The sequence below is a fragment of the Crotalus tigris genome, unplaced genomic scaffold, assembly GCF_016545835.1.
Source record: "Crotalus tigris isolate CLP2741 ecotype Arizona unplaced genomic scaffold, ASM1654583v1 scf7180000018081.1164505, whole genome shotgun sequence".
Lineage (NCBI taxonomy): Eukaryota > Metazoa > Chordata > Lepidosauria > Squamata > Viperidae > Crotalus > Crotalus tigris.
In genome coordinates this window covers 312,000-333,798 of record NW_024096813.1, presented here as the reverse complement: position 1 = coordinate 333,798, position 21,799 = coordinate 312,000, and the positions used below count along the sequence as shown (strand labels likewise).

General features: G+C 41.1%; 1 protein-coding gene across 3 annotated transcripts in view; it reads left to right on the top strand.

The window, feature by feature from the left end:
• SRBD1 (S1 RNA binding domain 1) overlaps positions 1–21,799 on the top strand; it is a 157,989-nt gene that overhangs the window by 21,219 nt on the left and 114,971 nt on the right. For all 3 annotated transcript variants that reach the window (XM_039347469.1, XM_039347468.1, XM_039347466.1), the window contains exons 10-14: positions 3,318–3,421; positions 4,972–5,079; positions 17,310–17,467; positions 19,955–20,045; positions 20,918–21,025. In XM_039347469.1, the coding sequence (XP_039203403.1) occupies positions 3,318–3,421; positions 4,972–5,079; positions 17,310–17,467; positions 19,955–20,045; positions 20,918–21,025 (569 nt within the window). The remainder of the gene's footprint in view (positions 1–3,317; positions 3,422–4,971; positions 5,080–17,309; positions 17,468–19,954; positions 20,046–20,917; positions 21,026–21,799) is intronic.

Below are 21,799 nucleotides of genomic sequence, written 5' to 3'. Positions count from 1 at the left end.
AAAAATTTTATACAATTTATAAAAAAGCTAAATGATATTTTTCCATATCCAAATTATATTGTATAAAATTTATCCATTTTTCCCATACAACAAAAAATTTCTCTTGAAATTGCTCCTTTAAGAAAGCCGAAATCTTTTCCATTTCCGCCAAATAAGAAACTTTATAAAACCACTCTTGTAGGGTAGGCAAAGATTCCTTCTTCCAATATTGTCCTACTAGCAGCCTTGCTTTTATATTTTTACACGACCACCAAATATGATAATAGGTAGCATCCAAACAACCACATCTCCAACATTTAGGCTGTAGATCAGGGTACATAATAGACAATTTTTGTGGGTCAAGGTGCCATCTATAAAACATTTTATAAAAATTCTCTCTCTCTTGTGAGCTATCTTGAAAACTTCAGCCAACCAGCACTTTTATCCACTGTTTTCTAATTCATCTAATCAAAATATGTAAGAATTAACACATTTTATCTTGGAGGTCAATAATTTCCCAAAATTTGTAGATCAGTGTAATGAATTACAGATAGATAGCCCCTGTGACACATGTATCAAAGATCTTTTAAATTTATTGTAGCTCCAGCATATAAATGATGAGAGTGAACCTTTTATAAATGTTCTCTGAGTGATTCAAAAGACTATAAAATTTTTTCCTTGCTGAAGTAGTTGGTTTTAAGTCATATAAAATAAATCTATTGTCCTTTAAAACTAAAACCAAGGTAATAGAAGATACTCCAAATCTGTATTCCAAATTTAATTGTTGCATATTATTCATATTTATTTTTGATGTTTTTTTTAAAAAAAATCTAATAAAACATAGCCAATGTTACTTCAGTAGAGGCTTTCTCCAACAGTCTTAATGTCTTTGAGGTTTCAGAGACTGGTGATGCCCATGAATTGCGCCTGTTGAACTGTTTTGTCTTAAAATGTAACCTTTGATGTCATTTGAGAGAGGTGTTTTAGTTTTCATCCCTCTTGTCACAACGGAATAAACCTGGCAGCACTTTGCTTGGGGACGTGCCTCCTCTTCCTCCTATTTGCCCTTTGTTTTGGCAGTCTGGGTACCTGATGTTAAAATATTTCACATGCAATTTTTATTGTTTGCTGTACTGTTCAGTGATATGTCAAGCCTGGTATGTCAACAAGCACTAGAAAAGCTGAAGAATATAAATTGGTGTGATGTCTTCAGGTCACTTTTTAGACCATTGTGTTTAACATATGTGACATGTCTGAGTTAGCTAGTGATTGAATTAATGTTCATGATGGACAGGGAATGCTTGCTTGTGACAGGCAGAGGCCTATAGCATCCATCAACGTGTGCAATGACATGAGTATATCAACTTTTAACAGCTTTTTAATGGTTTTTGCAAGTCTAATGTATTAAAAATGCATGGTTTTGTTAACATTTAGGCGCACATGGACAGCAAGTGTACACAGCAATCATCTGCTTTCTCTCTCTTGGCAGTTTAAATGCATGTTTGTTTTATTTAATGGAAATCTTCCATCAAGTGAATCAGAAAGCGAACATAGAGAGCAACCTTATACAATTTTACACATTCTAAATGTTTTGGACAGCAGTTCTCATTATCACCCAGTCAGCATGGCCGTTCGGATGATGTTAGTTGTAGTCTGACATATCTGAAGGATACTGGTTAGGGAATACATGCAGCATAGTGGTTAGCTTGCTGAACAAGGTTTAGGCAGGCTTTTTCTCAGAATAACCAATTGGTATACTTTGTGACAGTCACACTATTGTAGCTAAAACCAATAAGTTACGATTGTTCTGAGGGAAAATAGGAAAAAAATGGATCTTGAGAGAATTAATAAAGTAACTGCTACATTTTAGCAATTTCTTTGAACATGCAGTATTGTAGAGGATATCACGTGCAAAATTTAAGAAGAAAATTAGAGTTAAATTCTTTATCAGCGAAATATCTGGAAAAGAACCAAAATATGTTTAAAGGAACACTGCACAGCTATTGGGAATATGATTGATCTATGTAAATGAACAGCAGAATAATGATATCTGACCAAAAATATTTAAAGACCTGAAAAGATTAGATTAGATTAGATTAGATTAGATTAGATTGTTTGCTCAATGGTGTAATTTGGTAGTATCACAACTTTCCTGTGAGCATGTTGAGCCATTGAATTCTGGATCAACTGAAATCAACAAGGACAGCAAATTACAGCAATATAACTGACAGTGGTCATGGGCAGAATTGACTGTATCACAGTATCCTAGTCCAGATGAGCAACAGGTGCACCAGCCATAGCTGAGCATTACACCATTGTTGCAATTTTGCCTGCTCTTTGACCAGAAGCTAAGAATCTAGGAAGATTGTGAGTCTGCTTTTTCTGGAAAAGCACGAATCCATTGAAGAGTAAAGTTGGTACAATCCTGGAATGGTAGACTTCTGAATTCTTTTTTGCTTGAGTTTGTTTTAGCCCATTCAGATTCTGCCAATCTCTAGACACTGAATTAAGACTTCTCATTAGGTTCAGGGTGAAGTTAGACAGCATCTTGACACTTTAACCTAAATCAACAGCTTCCTGATGTTGGAAGATGGAAGAAAGATTCAAGCCCTGAGTCACCCCATAATAGAATGCCTGTTGGCATATCCTCTTATCCCCTGAACAACTGCTAACAGGACCTGCCTCAAAATGATGCCTTCAATCCCCAATTCTCACAAGCAGCCCAGAAGGATACTATGGTTGAAAGTATCAAAGATTGCTTAGAGTTCTAGGAGGAAATGTTCCTTCTCTCCCTTCAAATCCCATTATAGGTCATCCATGAGAGTGACCAATATAGTTTCCATGCTATGCCCGAAACCAGACTGCCCCAGGTCTAAATGTTCCATATTTTTCAGAGCTGTAATTGCCACCTCTTCCATAGTTACAATCCCCTAAATGGAGAGGTTAGAGATTGGAGGATAATTGTCTAGTTTCCTTGGATCAAGGATTAACAGCTGCAGCTATGCCATGGATATATATCCATACAAAGCCTGCAATCTAAGTATCACAGACTTAATTCCAGGAAAAACTGGATTCTGCCATTTATGTATATTATGCAAATTTAGCTGTATAGTTTATCTTCAATTGTCAATGTTTTATTTTGCAATTTTGTTGTGGAAGAAATGATAACTGAGCATATCATCACTTTTCTTTAGTTTATCTCGTAACACAGATTTATAGGTTTTGGAGTTCAGAAATATTGATTGGCTGACATTTTTAATCTTTTGGCTATCAATCTATCAGTGTATATCTCTATCTCTATATATCATAAATTCTTGCTATTTATATTTGGGATTTAGATTCTGGCTATTAACCGAGGAGAGAATCTGAAAATCTTGAAAGTAAAGGTCAACATTCCTGATGGAGTGAAGAATGAATTTTCTAGGTGGTGTGTAAATGAAAGGTTTGTATAGGGGTATAAATATGTCTATGTCAATGTTTTGTGGTTGTTCTCATTAATGAAGCATACTGAATGCATGCATTTTTTAAAAAAAATCATCTGAATTTGAGTTTTTCAAGATGAGGATAGGCAATTGTATTCTGGCTATCTGCATGGTAGAGATGCTAGCTTCCCACATGGAATAGGGAGTTGTCCATCATTAATTCTAAGCCGCGTACAGGTAATCTTCAACATATGAACCTGAAATTACAGTTGTAACTTCTTGTGGTTGTAAATCAAAGCATCATATGATCAGACCCAATTTTTGGGGACATTTTGGGGGCAGTCATTAAATGCTGCAGTCATTAAGCAAATGTAGCAGTTGTTAAGCTAATACATCAACTGTTAAGCAAATCCAATTTCCCCAATGGGTTATTTTTTTTTTTTTTTTTTGCTAGAAGCCAAAAGTAAATACCGGAAACTGATAAAAACCCCATCACAAATTGCAATTATGTGACTGTGGGACAGTGCAAATGGCTGTAAAGGTGACTTAGTCACTGCAAATGGCTGTAAAGGTGACTTTGTTGCCGGACACCCAAAATATCATGTGATTATGGGGGCAACTTACACATTTTCTGTATAAGTTTTCTTATCTACTTGATTCTAGTACCAAATATTAAAGTGCCAAGAATTAGACACATTGGATGATACATGGATGCTCTGAAAACATTATTTCAGAATTTCAAATTATTAGTTTTAATTTTGTAAATGCTGTAGTATACAGTTTAGGCTGTAAACTCATAGATTTGTCTTTTTAATGGAAGACGTTCCACTAACTACATAGGGGTTTTGAGTCATATGTTGCTTATTTTTAAATTGTTTATTATGTCTTCTGTGAATATTTGTATATCTTACTTCTTGAATCACTGACATTTGTATGTGATATATCATAAACAGACAAATTATTCCCCCACTCCCAGTTCACTGTTAGGTATATTTTTTGTTCTTTAAGGTAGATTTTTGGGCCTGTAAGAAATAAGTGTAGAACAATTATTTTTCAAATGTAGTAAAAGATTTTCTAATGAATGCTTAAGTTATCCAAAATTAGAACTAAACACTCGGCCACATTCATGTTTAACATTAAAAAGTGTTCTATCTCAAATAAGGAAGAACAGTAGTATTAGGGCTGATAATGGGATAGGATAGGGATAGGGGATGATGAAGGAAAAGGGGATGGGGATAGAAATAAGGATAGGGATAGGGATAGAACAGATCCTCAAGAGGTTGGTCGAGATTTGAAGTGGCAACTGCTAGCTCACAAATGCTACCCATACTGCTCTTGTATTATATCAGCAAGAATTACCTGGATTGATTTTGGATTTGTAATCTAAGAAAAGACTTGACAGTTCCATAGAAATTAATGATTGATCATTGTCATGGATATTATAAAGAAAAGCACTTCTTGAGTTTACTTAGTGGGTTTACCTATATACCTGTTGTTATTGTTATTTTTGACATGGTTTGATTTAAAAGATTGCCAGAGTGACTACAATTTAAAATTTTCTGATTTACAGATGGAGACCAAAGGCCTATGCTAGTCCTGAATTAATGGAACTACTACGCTATTCAATAGAAGATTCATATAAACGTCTTATTTATCCCCTTCTCTGCAGAGAGTTTAGGTAAAACAATATATCTTCATTATTAAAAGGATAAGTAAAAACATAGTAGTCCTTAATAGTCAGACTACAAACTTAGCAAATCTAGCATCCTGTTTTTCATAGAGGCTAAACTAAATACTTATGAAATACTCACATTTGTCTTCCAAATCCACAGAAGACATCCAAGAAGGTCTTCCATTCTTGCCTTCCAAAAAATGATAGTCAGTGACATACTGCCTTTTGACATGTGACTTTCTAGATAGTCATCATGGCTATGAGCTTAACACATAGAGGTTTCTCTAATTTTAAAATAATTGAAGCTGGATAGTTTTGACTGAAATGCGTATGCATTCTCACTGAAAGTGAAAACCCTGTGTATTACTGGTGTTCCATGCAATCATGCAAAGGGGTATTGACTCTTTGACTTTGATACTTGGGAGAAATAGATGTTAAGAGATACCATATCAAAATTCCATATGACTGTTTATCAGTCATTTAATCTAGATTTTGCTATAATAATGTATTCTTACCAATAGTCAATTGATATATGTTATATTTTACCCAAGTTTATCCGGACACACAATGTTTAATGTTCACTAAAACCCATAGGATTTATTTCCAAGGAGGTTTATCTAGGATTGAGATAGCAGAAGGATTTTTGACACATGTTGTTTTTCCATGAACAGTTTCATGTCAGATACTTAGAATATGCAAGCACTGGCAAGTTAAAGATATTTTTTCTTGGTAGTGCAAAGGATAAAAAGAAAAATGGGAAATGGGAAAAGCTGACAGTTTGTGTATCCAATCTGCAATTTGCTTATGTTTTTAATGATCATGTCATATTGTGTATTTTTTCTCCTCTGCTATCATTGAGTAAGATTGTTCTAATGGTCTTGATGCAGACTGCTGAGTTGCTAAAATTGTTTTCATTATATCCATTTCACAATCGCTGTTTCAGTAGTGCTCTCCATCATGTTGATCTAATCCAGTGCTTCTCAAATAGTGGGGCGCGCCCCCCAGGGGGGGCGCGAGGCTTCGTAAAGGGGGGCTCGTTTGACCTCGGCAAATACTGTCATATTGGATTTCTAGATCAGATCATCCGACTCACTCGCAAGCGGCAGCCCGACGCGGAGGACAACATGACTGCCAACGCACGTGACACATGCAAAGGACCCGATTGGATAGACATGATGCTCTATCCTGATTGGCCAAACCCTCCCGTGTGACTTTTAGACCCGGAAATCGCTCCTCTGTACAGAAAAAAATTTTTTACAGTCGCGCGGGGGGCGCGAAATGTTTTCTTCTTCCTAGGGGGGCATGACAGAAAATAATTGAGAAGCACTGATCTAATCCCATTTGTCATACTTCTTTTAAGAGAAGTGGGGAGACTAATTGCTCCTGCTATAAATACCTTAGTGTCTGTCATTTTTCACTCTTAGATTAACAATCTAATTGGAATAATATTGGGCTCAACTTTGCTATGTAATGACTACAGAGTCGGAAGCCATCTGTTTTGTCAGTGACAATATAATGCCTTCTTTTACTAGCTGAAATTGCAATTTTTGATATTGTAAGAATAAATTGTGATTTCAGGTTCATTTATGGGCACAGGTGTTTTTGTGGGTCCTCCTCCCTAATAGGTGAGAATTAAAATAAAGCTTCATTTGAGTCAAATTCAACAATCAAATGTCTCTCATATGAATATGTCCAGGTGTATTTGTTTATGAAATAAACTAAGAGAAGAAGTCAGAAAAGGAACTTTTCAATGAGAATCAAAAAATACTATTTTGCATATTTATGAAAAACTCAACTTTTCTCCAGCATGGAAAAGAATGGAGAATTCACGAATGGGTTAAAGAAGTCCTCTAGCCCAATCAGACCAAATCAATCAAGTTGCCACGCCCCTGCTGGACTGGACCTTGCCCCAGTTTCGATTTGGTTTCAACCCAGACGTGAAAAATTGACTCCCAAAGGAGACTTTTAGGAGGACAGGTCATATTTATTTTTATTTGATTCCCATTTGTGGATTTTTCATTCTTTTGCCATCGGATCAGTGCTTTTCCAGTTCGGCAAGTGTTTCAAAAGAGGTTTCTTAGCTTCCCTGAGGCAGTCTCCTCCCTGCATTGTCAGCTCCGTTTTAAACGCGACGCAACAGGGCTTTTTTCCTCCGGATTCATGCTGCCTTACTAAACCTCCTTATTTTGCAATTCGTCCTTCTTTCTTATTAATTACCAGGCAGAAGGCTGTTCCCTTTGTTTTTTTCAATTACTGCTTTCAGTTATTTACCTGGTAGAAGGAATTTGGACCGCCACATGGTCCGCGGCCGTCCTAGTTTCTGTTTCCTTTTTCCAGTTGTTTTCGCTCTGGCTATTAATTTATTGCTTCTTGGATTCCTCAATTGTTTTCTCTGTGGATATTATTTTATTGCTAATTGGATCCTTCAACCTGTGCTGTAGAGGTGATTGATTCAGCCCCCACAGTGTGATTGACAGGGCAATCCTTCTCGGGAAGTTGCCTTTTTGGCAGGAACACCCTGCAATTCACAGTAATCTGCACTTAAAATAAACACTACTTACCTCTCCCAGCCTTGAATTGTTCCATCTGTCAGCTGGGCTCAGTTGACTATTCAATCACAGCCTGTTACCGCTGTCTGCATCTAGTGGACCGACCACTCCTTGGTTATAGCCACCACTAAGTGAGACACGAAGGATCCGTCAATAAATAAATAAATAATAATAAATAAATAATAATAATACTAACTGACAAATTGTGATCCACTGGAGAAGGAAATGGCAAACCACTCCAGTATCTTTGCCATGAAAACCCCATGGACAGAACTAAAAGGCAAAAAGATATGACGCTGGAAGACGAGCCCCTCAGGTCGGAAGGTGTCCAATATGTTATTGGGGAAGAGCAGAGGGCTAGTACTAGTAGCGCCAGAAAGAATGAAGCGACTGGGCCAAAGCCGAAAGGACGCTCAGCTGTGGATATATCTGGTGGTGAAAGGAAAGTCCGATGCTGTAAAGATTTTTTCTCCATAGGAACCTGGAATGTAAGAACCATGAATCAAGGCAAGCTAGACGTAGTCAAAAAAGACATGACAAGACTGAACATCGACATCTTAGGAATCAGCGAACTAAAATGGACAGGAATGGGTGAATTTAATTCAGATGACCATCAGGTATACCACTGTGGGCAAGAATCCCTCAAAAGAAATGGAGTAGCCTTCATAATAAAAGAATAGGAAAAGCAATACTAGGATACAATCCCCAAAATGACAGAATGATCTCAATTCAAATCCAAGGCAAACCATTCAATATCACAATAGTCCAAATCTATGCCCCAACCACTGGTGCTGAAGAGGATGAAATTGACCAGTTTTATGAAGCCCTACAGCACCTTATAGAATTAACACCCAAAAATGATGTCCTTATCATCATGGGGGATTGGAATGCTAAGGTAGGAAGCCAAAAGATAACTGAAATAACAGGCAAGTTTGGCCTTGGAGTACAAAATGAAGCAGGGCACAGGCTAATAGAATTTTGTCAAGAAAATACGATAGTCATAACAAACACTCTTTTCCAACAACCCAAGAGACGGCTCTACACATGGACATCACCAGACGGTCAACATAGAAATCAGATTGACTATGTGCTCTGCAGCCAAAGATGGAGAAGCTGTATACAGTCAGTAAAAACAAGACCAGGAGCTGACTGTGGCTCAGATCATGAGCTTCTCGTTGCAAAATTTAGGCTTAAATTGAAAAAAGTAGGGAAAAGCACTAGGCCACTCAGGTATGAACTAAATCATATTCCTGATGAATATACAGTAGAGGTGACAAATAGATTTAAGGAATTAGATCTGATAGACAGAGTGCCTGAAGAACTATGGATGGAAGTTCGCAACATTGTACAAGAGGTAGCAACTAAAACCATCCCAAAGAAAAAGAAATGCAAGAAAGCAAAATGGCTGTCTGAGGAAGCTTTGCAAATAGCTGAGGAAAGAAGGGAAGCGAAAGGCAAAGGAGAAAGAGAAAGATACACCCAATTGAATGCAGAATTCCAGAGAGTAGCTAGAAGAGATAAGAATGCCTTCTTAAATGAACAGTGCAAAGAAATAGAAGAAAACAACAGAATAGGGAGGACCAGAGATCTCTTCAAGAAAATTGGAGATATGAAGGGAACGTTTCATGCAAAGATGGGCATGATAAAGGACCAAAATGGCAGAGACCTAACAGAGGCAGAAGAGATTAAGAAGAGATGGCAAAACTACACAGAAGAACTATACAAGAATGAGCTTAACATCCCAGATAACCACAATGAGATGGTCACTGACCTCGAACCAGACATCCTAGAATGTGAAGTGAAATGGGCCTTAGAAAATCTGAGCAACAACAAAGCTAGTGGAGGTGACAGTATTCCAGCTGAGCTATTCAAAATCTTAAAAGACGATGCAGTAAAAGTGCTACACTCAATTTGCCAGCAAATTTGGAAAACTCAACAGTGGCCACAGGATTGGAAAAGGTCAGTTTACATTCCAATTCCAAAGAAAGGCAATGCCAAAGAATGTTCAAACTATCGCACCATTGCACTCATTTCACATGCTAGTAAAGTTATGCTTAAAATCCTACAAGCTAGACTCCAGCAGTATGTGGATCGAGAACTACCAGAAGTACAGGCAGGATTTCGAAGAGGCAGAGGAACTAGAGATCAAATTGCCAACATACGCTGGATCATGGAGAAAGCTAGGGAGTTCCAGAAAAACATCTACTTCTGCTTCATTGACTATGCAAAAGCCTTTGATTGTGTGGATCACAACAAATTGTGGCAAGTTCTTAAAGAGATGGGAGTATCAGACCATCTCATTTGTCTCTTGAGAAACTTATATGCGGGTCAAGAAGCAACAGTGAGAACTGGACACGGAACCAGTGATTGGTTCAAAATTGGAAAAGGAGTCCGGCAAGGCTGTATACTGTCGCCCTGCCTATTTAACTTATATGCAGAGCACATCATGAGAAAGGCAGGGCTAGATGAATCAAAAGTTGGAATTAAGATTGCCGGGAGAAATATCAACAACCTAAGATATGCCGATGATACCACTCTAATGGCAGAAAGTGAAGAGGAACTAAAGAGCCTCTTGATGCGGGTGAAGAAGGAGAGTGCAAAAGTTGGCTTGAAACTCAACATTAAGAAAACCAAAATCATGGCATCCGGCCCTCTCAATTCCTGGCAAATAGATGGGGAAGAAATGGAGGTAGTGACAGATTTTATTTTTCTGGGCTCCAAGATCACCTCAGATGGGGACTGCAGCCAAGAAATTAAAAGACGCTTGCTCCTGGGGAGGAAAGCTATGGCAAATCTAGACAGCATACTAAAAAGCAGAGACATCACCCTGCCAACAAAAGTGCGTATAGTCCAGGCCATGGTTTTCCCAGTTGCAATGTATGGCTGTGAAAGTTGGACCATAAGAAAGGCTGAGCGCCAAAGAATTGAGGCCTTTGAACTATGGTGCTGGAGAAGACTCCTGCGAGTCCCTTGGACTGCAAGGCGTTCAAACCGGTCAGTCCTAGAAGAGATCAACCCCTGACTGCTCTTTAGAAGGCCAGATCCTGAAGTTGAAACTCAAATACTTTGGCCACCTAATGAGAAGGAAGGACTCACTGGAGAAGGGCCTAATGCTGGGAAAGATTGAGGGCAATAGAAGAATGGGACGACAGAGAATGAGATGGCTGGATGGAGTCACTGAAGCAGTAGGTGTGAACTTAAATGGACTCCAGAAGATGGTAGAGGACAGGAAGACCTGGAGGAACGTTGTCCATGGGGTAATCGGACACGACTTCGCAATTAACAACAACAAATACTAACTAAGGGAGGTCTCCTCTCCCTCCTAATATATATATATATATATATATAGATATATATATATATATATATCTATATATATATATATATAGCGTGTAGATAGCGGTTTGTGTGTGTTTTCTTCTGGTAGATGGTATATATATGTTTTCTGAGGTTTTCGCGGGTATTTGTATGTAGGTCTTTGGTTGTTCGGGTTTTCTCCCGCGTAAAATTGGAAGTGTCTTGGCGACGTTTCGACGAAGTCCCATTCGTCATCTTCAGGCTGGTGTTTTCAGCTTCGTGCTTCGAGCAGCAATGTGTGGTCTTAGCTGTTTCTTCCTTTTAACTGCCAGTGGGGGTATGAACTGATTGGGTGGGAGCTTGGCTGTGTTCTGATTGGGTGGAGGTGTGTTCTGATTGGTTAGGGGCTTGGCTGTGCTCTGATTGGCTGGGGGGTTGGCTGTGCTCTGATTGGCTGGGGGAGTGTTCTGTTTGGTTGTGCTCAGGTTAGTCTGAGTTGCAGAGGGTTTAAGATTTTGGGCTGCCTTGCTATTTTTTGGCTTCGCGTTCGTGGTCGTGCCTCCTCTTCATGGAGGGTGTCAGTTTGCTTCATGTATGGATTGGAGGGGTTTAAAGTGGCTAATGATGCAGCTGTGGTCTGGCTTCTGGTTTGTGGTCGTGCCTCATCATCGGTGTGGCTTTGGGTTTGCTTTTTGCGTAGATGTGTGGTGGTGACATCCTGTGTGGTTTTTGTGAGTGTGGGTCTGGTATCATTTTTTGTGTTAGGGAGTCGTTTGTCAATAAGGGCGGGTTTCCAAATGGCTGGTAGGCGGGAGGTATCATCTCGCTTGTTCATGCTGTGTGGGCGTTTTTCTATCTCGATGGCTTCTCTGATTATTCTGTTATTAAAATGTTCACTTTTGGCAATGGTTCTGGTATTTTTAAAGTCAATTTCATGTCCTGTGGCTTTAAGGTGTTGGACCAGGGAAGATGTTGGTTCCTCTTTTTTGACTGAGTTCTTATGTTCTTCAATGCGTGCACTTATTCTTCTGTTGGTTTGTCCGATGTATGTGTTGGGACAAGCAGTGCATGGGATTTCATATACTCCTTGATTTTCTAATTCAATTTTATCTTTGGGGTTTCTAAGGATGGTGGATATTTTTCTGTTTGTGCAGAATGCTGTTTTGATGTTGTGTTTATGGAGGATCTTACTGATTCTGTCTGTGGTGCCTTTTATGTATGGGAGGAGGGCTTTGCCGTTTTCTTGTTCTTTGTCTTGGATTTTAGTGGGGGTTTCTTTTTGGATTAGGTTTGTAATCTTATTTCTATGGAATCCATTGGATGTTAGTACATTGGTGAGAGTGTGTAGTTCGGGTTTTAGGTGTTGTTCGTCAGCTAAGCGTTTTGTTCTGGAGATGAGTGTCTTGGCTACAGAGTTGATCTGTGCTGGGTGGTGGTGTGAGAGAGCGTGTAGATAGCGGTTTGTGTGTGTTTTCTTCTGGTAGATGGTATATATATATTTTCTGAGGTTTTCGCGGGTGTTTATATGTAGGTCTTTGGTTGTTCGGGTTTTCTCCCGCGTAAAATTGGAAGTGTCTTGGCGACGTTTCGACGAAGTCCCATTCGTCATCTTCAGGCTGGTGTTTTGAGCTTCGTGCTTCGAGCAGCTGCTCCTCCTCCTATTTCATCTACAGTGGGGGATCCCTGTCCCTCGTCCTTTGTGTGGGCTTGGTCTCCAGAACAGAATCTAAATCAGGATCTCTCACCTGGGTTCAACCAGGATCACCTTTCTCTTTTTGAGCAGGATCTAAGAGTGCGGACCCAGGATCCACTACCAAGGGCCGAGTTCACCCCTCCCACAGTGGCAGGTGGAGTCTCGGAGAATTTTTCCCTCGCGGGTCCATCTCAGGCTCCGTCAGCTTCATTCACTCCTACAGTGGCGGGACTCCGCCCCCTGGAGCAACCTTTATTTATGGACCAACTCCAGGCCATGATTTCTCAGGCTGTTGCTCAAGCTATGGCTTCTTCAGCACGTTCCTCAGCGACCCCGAGGACGTCACACCCTCTCCCTTGTGCAGGGACTTCATGGTCCAGGGATTATCAGTACCCGGATCCGGCTTTTCCACCATATTCCTGTGGGAGCGAGGTATCTGAACATTTGGAGCAGGTCCTCGAAGAGGGTCAGTGGTCGAATGATGAGGAGGCACATATGGAGGCACCTCCCTTGTTTGGTTTGTTCAACCCTACTTCTTTCTCTTCTCTCTTACGTAAGGCTTGCACCACTGGGAAGATTGAACCGGAAAAGACTCCGCCCCCCCCTTCAGACACCCGGTCAGGTTACCAGCCCGCTGTTCTCGGAACCTATAGCGACACATCAACAGATTCCTTGTCCTCCCATGTTTCTGAAATCGGTGCGGGATCAATGGGGTTCCCCAGGCACCTTTTCTGCCCTCGGGGGGGATTGACTATAAACTCATAGATACGGTTTCGACCCTGAATGAGGCGTTGGAGGTTCCGGGAGTGGACAAGTCCCTTACTCCCATCCTTTCAGAATCCAAGATTCCAGGCGACATGTCGGAGGCACTGAAGGCCGAGGACAAAAAATCAGAGGTTTCCTTCTGTAGGACATACCAGGCCTCGGCCTGGGCAGTAAGAGCTTCCACATCAAATTCCTTTTTCACCAGGATCTCTCTAATCTGGCTACATGAACTTCAGTCCAGAATCTCCCCAGAGGAAGTAAGGATACACTAGGATGTGACCAAGTTGCGGGCAGCCTTGGAATAAATGGCAGACGTGTCCCTCCAAGTGGCTAGGTTCTCTTCCCGTTCCATAGCCTCCAATGTCGCCGCATGTAGATTATTCTGGCTTAGGAATTGGCATGCCGACACCAAGCATAAATGGAGGGTGGCTGCGGCCCCATACCAGAGTGGTCGCCTCTTTGGAGAGCTCTCACTCCGTACCTGGTAGAAAACAGGGAAAAGAGAAGGGTACTTTACCATCTGTCTAAAAGATCGGGCAGAGGTTTCGCTCCATATAACCGTCGTCCTCCCTTTTGATCGGGATTGGAACCGGTCTCAGGTAATGTATCACAGCCCTTTCCAGCAGGACCGGACCGTTCCTTGGATAGGTCTGGTTACAGAGACAGGCCCAGACAGCAGGTCCCGAACAAACGTCCTTTTAAAGGCAGAGGAGATCGCCCCTTCCATAGGTCAAGGTGACTTGGAGTGGATCCCTCCCATAGGCGGCAGACTGACTCATTACATTCGCAAATGGGAGGACACCACCACGGACGCTTGGGTGCTCACCACCATCAGGGATGTCTTGTCCCTGGAATTTGTGACAACCCCCCCTCAACGCTACATCACCTGTCCCCAGTCGCGGAATCTTATAAAAAAGGGCCTCATGCAGGAAACCATTCAACATCTCTTAAGCATAGAGGCCATCGATACTGGACTTCAAGGTTCTAAACTTGCATCTGTCGTATCGCAGGTTCAAGATGCAGACACTTCAATCCATCTTGGCCAGCGTACGGCAGGGGACTTCCTGACATCAGTAGACCTTACAGAGGCATACCTTCACATCCCCATTCATCCGAATCACAGAAAATTCCTCAGATTCAGGTACTCCAACCATCACTTCCAATACAAGGCTCTTCCGTTTGGCCTATCTTCGGCCCCCAGGGTCACACATCTGAGGTCGGTCCCAATTCGTGTTTAGTGTTACTTGGACGACATCCTGATCCAGTCGTCCTCTGCACCGAACGCACTGACGGACCTGTAGCTAACCATAGGGACGCTTCAAGGTCATGGGTTTTTAATCAATTTTCAAAAGAGCCACTTGGTTCCAGCCACTCGTCTATTGTACTTAGGCACTATAATAGACACAACACTTTTGTCAAGTATTCCTATCGCAGGAGCGCCAAGTCAGCATCCGTACTCTGGTCATCAAGGTCCGCAGGGAACAACGGGTGACCCTAGCCCTGCTCTCCCAACTGTTGGGGAAACTAATTTCCTACATTGCCATAGTTCCTCAGGCCAGATTTCACACACAACAGCTACAGTGGTTCTTACTTCCCTACCAAAGGCAGGGCATAAGCTCTTTTCCCCAGAGGGTAAGAGTTCTAGCACAGACACTCAGATCCCTTCTCTGATGGCTCTCCGCAGCTTTGTCCAAGGGGTCCCTTTTCAGAGAGCCCATTCGTGTGACCTTGACCATGGACGCCAGTTTATTCGGCTGGGGGGCACACCTCCAACTTCAATTCGCCCAAGGCCGGTGGTCCCAGCGAGACCTCAGACAAAACATCAACTGGCTGGAACTCAGGGCTATACACCTGGCACTTTCCCACTATTGCAGAATGATTGCGGGGTGCCACATGTTGGTCCTGACAGACAATGTGGCGGCAAAGGCCCATGTCAACTCGCAGGGAGGTATTCGATCGCGGGCTCTGATGTCCGAGGCCCGGTTACTGGGATCATGGGCAGAGCGGAATCTTCTTTCCCTGAAGGCAGAGCACATTTCAGGGGAGGCGAACCGGCAAGTGGATTATCTGAGTTGCTCTACGGTAGACTATTCAGAATGGAGTCTGCATCCACATCTCTTCAGAGAGATCATGTAGCGGTTCGGTCAACCGAGTGTCGACCTATTCGCCTCCCCGATGAACACTCAGATCCCACGGTTCTTCTCCAATTTCCCCTCCCAGGGGTCGGAGAGAGTAGCCGCTCTCCGCACCTCTTGGCCTGGGGGACTGCTATACGCCTTCCCACCGTTTTCCCTGATTCCGGCGGTCATCAGAAAACTTACAGGAACAAGTGGAACTGATATTTGTGGCTCCACACTGGCCGAGGCAACTATGGTTCGCGGATCTCGTGAGCCTCGCCATAGCTCTTCCGTGGAGGATTCCTCCAGAGTGGATAATCCTGCTACAGGGGGTCATACCACATCCAGACCCGCAGTGGCTCCAGTTGACCGCCTGGCATCTGAACACCAGTTCCTGACATGGGTTCATACTCCTCAAGAGTGATCTCAATGATCCAGGCCTCTTGGCGGCCGGCGACAAATCGGATCTCCGATGCCACCTGGCAGAATTTCTGTCACTGGTGTGACCAAAATAGTTTGTCCATTTCTTCTGTTACTATTCCGAGGATACTCGAATATCTCTTGGAAGGCGTGGATAAGGGTCTAGCACCCAACACTATCCGTAGGCAGGTGGCGGCTCTCTCCACGGTTTTCACCTGTGCCAACTCTGTGCCATTGTCTCAGCACCCAAGGGTTCGATCCTTTATCAAAGGGGTTACAAACAGTAAGCCTCCTGTAGTCAATCGTTACCCCACTTGCGAGTTACCACGGGTTCTTCAGGCTCTTACAGGAATCCCTTTTGAACCCATCAGACCTTGCATTCTACAACTCTTGTCCCTTAAAGTAGCCTTTTTAATAGCAGTGACATCGGCAAGGCGCGTCTCGGAATTAGCAGCTCTTTCCGTGAGGGAAGACCTATGCACCTTTCATCAGGACAGAGTGGTCTTACGGTTGGACCCCTCATTCATTCCCAAGGTTAACACCTTAGTCCATAGGGCACAGGAGGTTGTATTACCGGACTTTTGTCCTAACCCATCACACGACTTAGAGAGGCAATGGCATGCTCTAGATGTATGCAGGCCCTGCGATATTACATTAAACGGACAGCTGCCTTTCATAGATCGGAGGCGCTCTTGGTATCTTTCCATCCAGCTTCTAAAGGTCAGAAGGTCTCTTCCTCTACTATTGCCAGGTGGATCAAGATCTGCATCGCGGAGTCGTATCGGGTACGCTCCCTGCCTGTTCCAAGCCATCTGACAGCACACTCCACTCGCAGTGCCTCTACATCAGCTGCGTTGCACACTCAGGCTTCTATTGTTGACATTTGTAGGGCGGCGATGTGGTCTTCACCTTCCCCCTTTATCCGTCATTACAGGCTTGATAAATTTGCCTCTGCAGAGGCCTCCTTCGGCTGCCGTGTTTTACAACAGGTAGTTCAGTCAGCATCGACACTTGACCAGCCTGTTTCCCACCCGTAGGGTCACATGGGCTTTGGTATGTCCCATTCGTGGATTCTCCATTCTTTTCCATGCTGGAGAAGGGGCGTGTCTTACCTGAATGCCTTTTCTCAGCAAGAAGAATGGAGAATCCACTCCCTCCCCTTTTTGAAATTCACAGTCAGGTCAGTGTCAGTAGCTGGGAGCCAACACGTCACACAGTTTTTAGCTTCGCCCTTTTTGAAACTGGGGCAAGGTCCAGTCCAGCAGGGGCATGGCAACTTGATTGATTTGGTCTGATTGGGCTAGAGGATTTCTTTAACCCATTCATGGATTCTCCATTCTTCATGTTGAGAAAAGGCGTTCAGGTAAGACAACGCCCCTTTTTCTCCCTTATCAGGTCAAAACTAACTTCAGATGCTGAAAAGGAATCAGTAATGATGTTTGGAAGGAATCTTCGTCAGTTGCTTCTAACAAGCCCTGTGAGAGGGCGAACATTGATGGGAGTTGACCCTGGGTACACACATGGCTGCAAACTAGCAATTATTTCACCAACCAGTAAGTCTACAGTGCCATCTGAGAGAAATGCTACTTTTCATATGGGTATAAAATATATTTCTTCAACTGATGTTCTCCAGATTTATTTGAACTTAGCCTCTTCCATTCAAACATAGAAACTTATATCTTTGATATGGAAAACTAAATATAGTACATTAAGTCTATCCATATTAAAGCTGAGAGTTTTTAGACTTGCATCACATGTTAAAGTGATGTATTGACTGATACTCAGTAAATGTGGCTACTATGAACTTCTTGAGATAAAAAAGAGTTTGATAACATTTAAAGATCTCTCTCTCTCTCTCTCTCCTTCCCTCCCTCCCTCCCTCCCTCTCTCTCACTTTTGGATAATGAAATTGCCCATACAAAATCTTTGCTCATGAGTTTATCAGCAAAAGGCAGCTTGAGTTAGACATCCCTCATTGTTACTGGAGAAAGGCCTGTGCCCCTTCTTAATGCATTCTGTAGCAGAAGACAATGAATAATTATAATTACTACTTGCTCCTAGCATTTTTACCAGCTGGGCTGCCTTCCTGGAACAGAACAGAAGCACATGCAATATATTTGAGAAATGCATATGAGTGTGATTTAGACAATAACTGATTCCAATGATATTTCTTCATGTTTGCTTTTTCAAATGAGAAATATCAAAGTTGTTAAGCATATTACAACAATTTGTGGTATGTGATAGGACAGTGATGGCGAACCTTTTAGAGACTGAGTGCCCAAACTGCAACCCAAAACCCACTTATGCATCATAAAGTGCTGGGTGGGTGTGGCTAATTGGCTGGGCATGGCCAATTGGGTGGGCGTGGCCCATTGGGTGGGCGTGGCTGCGGTAGTAATGGCAGACTGGGTGGGACTAAAAAGTTCAATCAATCAGTTCCAACTTTGCAAGATCTTTTTTTTTCCCTGCGAGAAGTTGAAATTGACTGATTGAACCTTTTTTTTTTTTTTTTTTTTGCACATGGTGGCGGAGGCCTAAAAAGAAGAGGTTTTATAAAACCCAGCTGAAGGCCTAGGACTGGGGCAACAGCGCGTGTGCCCACAGAGAGGGCTCTGAGTGCCACCTGTGATAGGAGTTTTGATTGGTGTTGACCCTGCTAGCCTTAAAGAAAGTACTAAAAGCCTTGTTTTTCCCCTTGGCATTTCAGCCTGGATATTAGATGTGCCCATCTTAGGAGATAGTATGATGTGTTTGATAGTTAGAATGCATGTTTGTTTTTCTTTGTTATTGCTGTTAGCATTTCATGTTAGTTGCCCAGAATTGCTTTAGTGAATTAGGCAGCTGTATAAATTAAATAAAACAATAATTAATATTTTTAAAAACTTGAATAATTTAAAAAAATGTGATTCACAACAGTATTAGTAACAGGGATTCTTAAAAGCTATAGTGCCAGATACCCCAAAAAATATTCAAATAAGTTTGGCCTTTCTTATCACCTCATATCACAAATTCAGGACTCATCTAAATAATAATATTTTAACCAAATTGAAACTCTTGAGCAATGGCATGATTTTCTAATGAAAGACTAATAAACAACATCTTGCAGATAAAGCAGCATAGCATTTCTTGAAAATAAAAGGTTAGAAAAATGTTCCTTTTGCTTTTTTCGGAGAACTGAAGACACATGGGAAATAATTTGATACCCCACTTGATGTGTATGATAAAGCATGAGAAGAATGTCTTCCTTATTTAACTCTTCCCTTTTCTAATATTGCTGACATTGTATACAACCAAATAATTAAAACAATGTGAAATATTTTATTAGTTGAAGAGGCATCAGCTGCAATCCTAAATCTAAGTGGCCACACTTCTGTTAAGAATGTCACCCTGTTGATAAGCACTCAATGCTTTTCCTCAGATTCTGCTGAGCTAAACAAGTATATGTATCCATAAAATAATGGGAGAAATTTTTGTCCATAATCCACAGTCATGCACATTACTTTCTACTACAAAGAAATGAGTATATGTTGAATGTTTCATTCATATTTTCAATAGAATTGTAGCTAAATCCACATGTTCCAGATGGGTGACTTTGGAACAGTTTTTTTTTCTCTCTCTGCATGGTTGTTATTGAGGGGAAAATAAGAGACAAAAGGCCCTTATTATGTATATCACCTTGAGTTGTACACAGTAAAGGCAGGATATAAATGTAATATAAATGAATAAATACAACTGGACCAGTTGGCTAGATAACACTCTTGGTAACACCTGGGTAAAAATATCGGACAAAGCAACACTTGAACAAAAACATGGCACCATGATGATAAAATGCCAACTCCCATTAAATTCATTTGTATGACATTTGTTGAGGAAGGTGATATAAATTCTTTGATTGCTCTTGATTGATTGAATAATAAAGTGGGAGGTGGGAACTGGAGAACATAGATGCCCAAGGCTTCTTGAAGTTTGTTCCCACTATGTTCATAGTTGTTACTTGATCCTAGGAAAATAAATTTACATTTCTTTTATTCTCACCTTAGGTCAGATACTCTATACAGATATTGTCTATTTGCATTCTGGTAACGGAATCCGTGAAGCTGAGAAGATACGGAAACTTCTGTTGGATCACAAGTATGTTCTTCTTCATGTTGTTTTTCCCTATACAGTGTGTATTACTGCTGATCTGCAGCATAGAAGACAAATTAGCTTGCTTCTGATATTTTAGAATCTTTATAGGAAGTATTTGGAAGAATATAAATGCATTAATGAGGTAACAGGGCTACTGTTCCTTGTCAGGCTCTGCTAATTTCCCAGAGGGAACAAAATGGTGAAATTAAGTTAGAGCCTTCTGTATATAGTTCAGGAATGCCACAAATGAAAGAGAGACGGGATTACAGATGAAGGCAAAAGGCCTGTTTATATTTCATCTGAACCAGAATAGTGAGTTTGGTCCTTTGAAAAGGAGGTATTGCACTTCCTCCCTACATCAAAGTAGAAAAGTTTTCAAATTGCTCCATTAATTTGGGAGCTAGCCAGGTAATCTGTGGTTAAGAGAGTAGCAGGTCTCATATTCCACCTTCTTTCTCTAATGTGAATTCCCCGTCCCTTCCCATATTAACAAAGCAGCTTCTAGTTGCAGGGGTTCATCTGCAACATGTATTAGGTCTATGGCCAGCTACTGGCTGCCTTACCTTTAAATGTCAAGAATAGATGTAAGTGCATTTTGGTTTCATTCCCATTGCATGTTCATACGCCTCATACCTTCCTCACTTGTGTATTACTCCTATCAGAACTCTGATAAGAAAAGGAAAAAGTATATAAAACTCCTTTTGGAGTTTTTAAGGCAAGCAGATTTCCTTTTCCATATTACATTGGAAGAGGTTCTGTGGGAAAGGAAACAAAAATGTAAGAAGGAGGATGATGGCCTTAGATGACTTTAATTTTAATGCGCTCTCTCCCTCTCTCTCTCTCCTTCCTCCTTCCCTCCATCTCTCTCCTAAAAGCTGTGTCACTATTGTGATTGGCAATGGAACAGCTTGTAGGGAAACTGAAGCTTACTTTGCTGACTTAATTATGAGGAGATACTTTGCACCTTTGGATGTCACTTACTGGTAAGAAAATATATAAAATAGTATTTTGTTATTTTCATTGGAGTCCAGTAGAATTCGTTTTTATGGAAATGTTTTGGGATCATAATTACTTTACCTATCATATCACCATCTAGTCCACTGGGCTGTTTTTTAACCAATAATCCATTCCTGTGCTCATACAACTTGCCAAAATTACAGGCAATTACACCAAAATAAGGCATCCCCTAATAGCTTGATTCACATAAGAGTGCGTCAGTTCCTATAACACATTGAACACAAATAATTCTGGCTAATATATGGACACTGTCTTTAAAGTAAATGTATATCTAAATAATACCAAATCAGACTGCTTTTTTTCTTTTTTATGTTTTTTGAAATATCTTTTTTGTTGAAAGACTAAAAAAAAAAAAAATGTCCATTTCTTGTGACTTTTGAAATGTCCAGATAAAGAGATTGTTTATACAAAATTCATATACAAGTCCATGTTTGTTTGTTTTTAGGATATATTGTATTACATAATGTAGAATAGCACAAAGGCTAAAAATGGAAACTGCATACAAACAGAGAGTATATTTGGTGATGTTATTTGGTGGATCTCCTTAGATTTTGGGAGGGATTTATTAAAGTAGCCCTACCAACTATTGTCAGCATTTCTTCCTTATCCCAGAGTAAGACATGGCAGAATTAGTTTCTCTTCCAAGAAGAGTTAGAGAAAAACAAATAGCAGCTATCGCAGGCATTGATGATTATTATTATGTTTTCTACAGAGGGTCTAGTGTTGGTGATAGCCTTGCT